Source organism: Lepus europaeus, chromosome 7, assembly GCF_033115175.1.
Source record: "Lepus europaeus isolate LE1 chromosome 7, mLepTim1.pri, whole genome shotgun sequence".
NCBI lineage: Eukaryota > Metazoa > Chordata > Mammalia > Lagomorpha > Leporidae > Lepus > Lepus europaeus.
Genome location: NC_084833.1, coordinates 45,436,182 through 45,442,977, shown reverse-complemented (window position 1 = coordinate 45,442,977; position 6,796 = coordinate 45,436,182). Strand labels below are relative to the sequence as shown.

The window sequence follows — 6,796 nt, the reverse complement described above, 5'->3', positions numbered from 1 at the left end:
TGCCCATATGGGACACAGGCACTGCAGGCAGCAGCTCCATCTGCTAGGCCACAGCACTGGCCCCTGCACCCTGTGAATTAATGACACCACTGGGTCATTGTATCCATTCTACTTTTTATTTGGTATTTGTTCATTTGATACATATGTACATATATAAAATTCTGTACATGGCAAAAATACAAAATATTTCTTTATAAGTTATGCAATTAAACTGCTACCTTTTTAAAGTTTAAAAACCATTGCAAAAAGGAGAGAAAGCACTCTAGACAGTCTTTTTTTAGTTATTCACAATAACCTTGGTATAAAATAGCCATACAACACATGTGTACAAAATAGCATACAGTTCATAAAAGCTGTGCAAAGACAGCAAAGTTCGGTGAAAGAAAAAAAAAATCTAAGGCTTGTGGACCCCTCCATCCACACAGTGTCCCCTGTGCTTAGACACTTGGTAATCCCCTCCCCAGAAATAATAAAATATTAGGGCACATCGTAGAGTCCGCTGTCCATATACTGTGGATGCAGGCATTAAAAAAAGAAAACCTTTCACACACACACACACACACACACGAGCAGACTGATCCTCCCCCACCCCCAAGTTTGAGAACTTGCTCTCCCCCCTCCAAAAGCATTTGGGAAATGAAAACATAGAGTCAATATTCACATTGTTCCTTAGACGGAGAGACACAGGTCCTCAGGGCACTTCCTAAGGGGTTGGCTATGGGAAAGCCGGGGTCGGGGCTAGGGGTACCCCAGTCTGCAGCAGGGTAGGAGGCCCTCGCAGTGTAGGATAGGCAGGTGTAGGGACCCACGGCGTCAGGGGGGCTGGGCGTCAGTTATGCGCTTGGTGTAGCTCCGTGTGGGGCTGAGGATGCTGAAGACCATCAGGGCCTGGTTCAGAGGTAGTGCAGGCCATAGGGTGGAGGAACTGAGTTCCAAATGCTTTGCAATCAACAAAGTAGAATGGAGAGTTAAGTCTGAGACCAAGCCCGAGATTTAAGGAGGGAGGGAGGGCTGCTCGGAGGTGGTGCTGGGGCGGGGGTGGGGGGGGTGGGGGGGGTAGGGTGGGGATCGTCGCCCTGGGGCCACGGAAGGCTGGACCCTGGACATGGTGCAGGTACTGCGGTGGGGAACCGCAGCATCCCCGCCGGGTCACAAAGCGACTGGCGCAGACTGGATCGCACCTGTTCAATGCCAAAGCACCTGGAACCAGTACCGGGCGCGTGCCGGTGCGGTCCTAGGACACGGTGATTTCCTCCTCGTCCTCGCCCTCCTCGTCCTCCTCCTCGGAGTCAGAGAAGTCCGAAGGTTTGCCAGGGCTGCTGGAGTGCGCGGGCGAGGGGGGCAGCGGCCCGTCGAGGCGCGCGTCCCGCAGATGCCGAGGCTCTGGGGACGCGTGGAAGGCCAGGCGGTGCGGGGGGCTGCCCGGGGCCTCGTCTTCCTCGTCGTCGTCCCCAGGGACCTTGTGGCCCACGTCGCTGAGGTCCGGGTGCGGGTTGAGCTTGGTGGGGAGGGTCTGCTCCCTGCAGCCGCCGCTGGATAGGAGTTCGCGCTCCTTGGAGTTCCGCCATTTCATGCGTCGGTTCTGGAACCAGATTTTCACCTGCGGCGCCCGGAGAAGCCACTGTGAGTGCTGGGGTCTTGGGGAAGGGTGCGGGACGGCTCGGCGGGACTGTGGAGGGGGGCCGTCTTTCCCCGTTCGCTGTCTCCGCACCCCAGAAGTGGGTTTGAGCCCCGCGCAACCCTGACTCCCCCCTCCCGCCCCTCCACCCTCTGGCACCCAGGCTGGTGAGCACGGGAGAGGGAAGCGGGCTGTCCCCAGGAGCCTCGAAGAAGCTAGCGGGGGCATTTCCGCCCCCATTGGCCTCGGTTTCCCCATCTGTACAATGGGACGACTTCAGAGATACCCCCCTCCCCGCAGTGGCCGACGCGAGGCGCGGGGGTGGAAGGGTGCGGGGTAGGGCGCACACGGCCGTCACCTGCGAGTCCTTCAAGCCCAGCTTGGCCGCCAGCTTCTTGCGGTCGGGCTTGCTGATGTACTTCTGCTTCTGGAACATCTTCTCCAGCGCCTTGCGCTGAACGTCGGAGAACACTGCGCGACGCAGCATGCCCCGGCGGGGCTTGCCGCGGGCGGCCAGCGGCCACGAGAAGGTCCCGGGGATGGGCACGACGCTCGAGGACGCTACGGGGGGTCAGGGAGGTGGCCGCTGAGTGGGCGGCCTCCCGCTGAGACCCGGTGGCGTCCGCCCTCCACCGCGGCTTTCCCAGTCTTTCTCGCTCCCGCTCGGATCCCTTCATCTCTTTAAAGCACCCCACCCCCACTCCTTTTCTCCCGCTGGAGAACCTGCAAGACCAAACGGCTCTTTCCGCCCAAATGACTTTTTCTTTCAACCGTGCAAACCCGGATTAGGTGGGAGCACGAAGCCGCAGACAACAATCCCCACCGTAGTCCATTTCGTTGTTCCGTGCAACGGTTTTAGAGAAACAAACGCGCGTACGCCGGCCAAAACAGCCGCAAATAAAAAGTAAATTACAGCAGAGTTAAGCAGCCGAGGCCAGAGTTTCCGCGCCCCCTCCCCACCCCCCAAAACGTCTATCACCTGGGCGGCTTTTTGCACTTTTGATGAAAATGTGATGGAGGAGAATTCACTTTCGATTCCTCTTTTTATATTAATCTTTCTTCCCCTCCCCCACAAAACATAAAGAATTCTGCCGAATACATGAAAAGTGGCAGCTAATTAGCACACTGACCGCTTCCCAATGGGTATTGGCATGATAAAAAGGGGGGAGAGTTTCCCTTTAAGAGAGAGGGGGGGAAAAAACCTAAAAAGACACAGAGCCTCTAATGAAGCGTGAATGGTAATTGTGTAGTAATGAACTAACAGAAAAAGACTGAGAACAAGCAGCGAAAGCCCTATATTACTGGGACAAAAGAGATTTACACTTTCAAACTAAACACAACTGCAGGCCAGGACTATTGGGAGAATACTGATGGCAGAGGCTTCTCTTCCCCGAATCATTTTCATTAAATGGACATGAAAAGCTATTTATAAAGCTCGGGTTGTTTTTGTTAGAGCATTGAGATGAGGTAGAAAGGGAGCAAATTCCATTATCAGCAGCAGCATGAATGGTGGAGTGCGGGGTGGGGGTAGGGATTGGTGAATTTGCTCTCCTTGACAAAAAAAAAAAAAAAATCAATTGCTTGTTTCCCTCCTGATATTCGGAGTGCTGTCCTGGGCTCCCCACATCCCCTCCCCCGCGGTCCCTGCCCAGCGTCTCTTCTCTGTCTAGGGGCTCCCCCCTTCTCCTAGTCCGTGTGCCTTGTGACCAGCTGCAGAGTTTGAGTCATCCTTGGAGTCACCAGTGAGATTCCAGGATGGGAACTTGGTGGAAGCTACGTCTTCCCCTTCAGGCTGGGGCCCACATGCGCATTTCCCTAGGGCTGTTGGCGATTTTACCAGCTCAACGGTCTTGAAACCATTACAGTGGTAGAGGGAGGGAGGGTCTGAGAAGCGGTTGGAAAGAGAAGGTTGGGGTTGGGGAAGGATCTCGCTCCTCTCCCCCCTGGACGACCCCAGGCATCCCACACAAGCGGGCACCCCATGTGGTCTTGTGAAAAGCCCCAAGCCTTGAATGAGAAATTAGCCCCGGCTGGTAGGTGTCTCTGGGCAGCGTGGAGGGCCGAGGGCCGGTCTGTGTGTGGCTGCCCGGAGGAGCTGACCAATTGGTCATGGTGCTGAAACCTTTGTGGGGAATCGTGAGCAAGTGCACTGCCTCTGTGGGAAAACGGCGGCGTGAAGGGATGCCAACAGCTCCTCGCCGGGAAGGGAACCGCCTCAAACTGGGACCATGACAATTCCTGCTAATTTGTAGAGCAGGGAATTGGTGCACAGTGTCAAGCAGTCACTGCTTGTGCTAAATAGGGCATCAAATTGGCGCGACGGATTCGTGAATGTTGTACGCCTTGCAACCTCTGAACCACATCGTAACCCCGAGCGGTGGACGGAGAAATACGGCTTGGGGGCAAGGGAGCGCCGCCCGGCCTCGCGCGAGGAGACGGGGCGAGACCTACCTGGGAAATAGGACGATCTGATGAAGGGCTGGAAGGAGCCTTCGAAGTAGGGAAAGGCGAAGGTCTTGGGAGGGACGCTCTGGAGCAAGGCGGGGGATGCTTCTGGGGAAAAGGGAGCGAGAAAATGAATTCGATCACATATTAATGTATTACAAAACCCACTGCACGTGGGACAAGATTAACCCTTCCGCTGGTTCCAGGTGTGAACCTTCACGTATTAAAGTACAGCACGCATTTCCAACGTGGTCTCTTTCTGTGCGGAGCTTTCTTTCTCCGCCCCAAGGAATCTGCTGCGCCACGTCTCCCACTCTGCATCCTAGGCTAAAGGAGATAGGACTAGAGCAGGGGAAAAACTCGCAGCTCCATGGTACCAAACTGTTGCAAGAAATAGTTCATCGTGGCGTTTTTCTTTAAAAAAAAAAAAAAAAAACCTGTCTTCAGGGAGCAGAAGCGCAGATGCGCAGGGAGGTGCGCTCAGCTTGCAGCTGCGCGAGAGCACTGCGCGCGCTCAAGTCCATTCCGGGCGAGCCGCGGGACCTGAGACTCCTGTTGCCCGACGTGGGGTCTCGGAGTTCGTGCGCACGTGTGTAGATGGTTGTTAGTACCCGCTCTGCAAAGGAAACTGAGGCCAGAGCCCTCGGCACAGGCCTGGCCCCTGAATTGACCCCTCAGCACTCTGCCCCTACTTACCTGTTCTGGGTGCCGAGGAGAGGATGGCGTTCACTCCAAACTTCAGAAACGTGGGCTCGCTGGCAGGGGAGAGGGCCGTCTGTGGAGAGCTGCCCCGCCGGCTGCCGGGACCCGGGGAGCCCAGGTCGGAAGCCCCTGTGTCGGTGAGGGCTGCGGGGGCCCCCTGCCTGGGCGGCGATACGCTGGTTGCGGGCACGCTGCGGGGCAGGTAGGCTGGGGGCCGGCTGATGCGAATCAGATCCTCCACCAGGAAGCTGGAGTGGCCAGAAAATGCGGACTGCAGGGACTGGGGCAGAGTCAAGGTGGGCGTGGGCCGCAGGAGGTTTGGGTACCCGGCGGGGGGCGCGAGGAGGCCGGGGAACATCATGGTAGACGCGGGGCGGGCGGAATAACCCTTCTTCCAGTGGCCGGAGGGTAAACGCCTGGCTTCCCGCCCCTCCCGCCCCCGCAGTGCCCTCTCTGGGGCTTAGCGAACGTCCCTAAGTCACGATCCCACTTGGGCGTCGGCAAGTCTTCCGTGGTCTTCCCGTCGAGGTGATGGTTTTATAGCGGCCCGCCCGCCAAAGCGCTTTGAAAAGTGACAGCTCTGACAATGAAGTTCAACAAAGTTCTCCACTCGAGCTTCATTCGCTGGCGGCTCTGGGCGCTCTGATTGGCGCAGAGGTGCAATTTATGATTGGATTAGTCTTCATAAGCATGGCCCGCACAATGGGCCGGCAACAAAGACCCGCGCATCCATTCTGCTTACCGACCGCCTCTTTGCAATACAGTGCGCCCCAAAGCTCTCGCCGGGGGTTTTTGTTCCGAAGCAACGCCCGGGCTAATTAAATGCCTATTTAGAAGTTTCAGATGACATCTTGCCTCATAGAAAAGGAATTATTTAAAGAACGCACTAAATTTATTTGCAGCTCTCCTGCTGAGCCTGGAAAATAAATCAATAAATATTCATAGAAATACATCTCCAGGCTCTCAGTAAAATCACCCTCCCCGACCTAGGAAAATTTCAAGTCAGTGAACACGAAAATGGACTAGCCCTATGAGTTACTCCAGCCCAAGCACAAAGCAGATGTGAGTGCAGGGTTAAATCAATGTGTTGGGACTATTGGATGTGTGTTCTCAAGGGTAGGGGGAGGGCTTAATTCGGGTTATTTCATCTTGGGAGACTGGTGGAGTTTGAGAGCTGGGGACCCTGAGTGGTAAAACAAGTCTCCTGCAAACTTCCAACAATCGGGAAAACGATTTTCAGCGAAGTTTCTCCAGTCCCTGTGTGGATGGATTCACAGTTCCTGGGAGGGAGGAGGAGAGTCCCTGCACAGAAGAGAGCAGCACCAATACTCAGGGATTCCAAGGGCTTCTAGTGCAGGGGAAGCTACCCCGGGCAAGGTGACCCAACGCTGGGAAGGCCAGCTGGCCCCAACGTCAAGGAGGTCTGGGCAGTGTGAGCTGAAACTCACAGCCCGTAGGTTTTAAGCAGTAGCAGGTCCAGAAGTCTCTAGAGACAGCGCTTAACATGGCTGAGGCTTCACAGCTTTTTAATTAAGGGCAACATAGAAACACGTGCAAACTGGGAGGATCGTGCAGCTGCAAGGAAGCTGGCCCACACAAGCAAGGTCTCCCCTTAATCTGGAGCCTCAAACCAGATCTTCTTGGGGACCGTCTCTTCGCTGTCCTCTGGGCTAGGGCTGTGGTGGCGCTGAGCCTGGGTCCCTCCTTTCTCTCTGTGCTCGGCGAGATAACAGATGTGTTAAATGTCCCATTCATTTCTTTAGTGTGCCTGAACCTCCCCAAAGAGAAGTGTGCAGCCCCGCCAGGCCGCCCTGATCCTATTAACCATGCACTAACTGTCACCTTCAGCTGGTTTTCCTTTTTGCTTTTTAACACAAAGCTTTCTCAAAAATCTTATTAACCAGCTTATTTCTCTCGATGGTTTTGTTCAGGGCGTTTTGTGTTGATGATCTCCATGTCGCTGCTTTAACCATTCAATAAAAGTGCATCTGCGATTTATATCACATTAAACCAGAAACGGAGCCTGCTAAA

General features: G+C 55.1%; 1 protein-coding gene across 1 annotated transcript; it reads right to left on the bottom strand.

The window, feature by feature from the left end:
- Window positions 1-1,234: 1,234 nt before the first annotated feature.
- Window positions 1,235-5,126, bottom strand: DBX1 (developing brain homeobox 1). The gene is made up of 4 exons (XM_062198075.1): window positions 4,760-5,126; window positions 4,070-4,171; window positions 1,977-2,179; window positions 1,235-1,600 (listed from the first exon to the last, which is right to left on the bottom strand). Exons 1-4 carry the CDS (start codon window positions 5,124-5,126, stop codon window positions 1,235-1,237), a joined length of 1,038 nt encoding a protein of 345 aa, XP_062054059.1.
- Window positions 5,127-6,796: the final 1,670 nt, after the last annotated feature.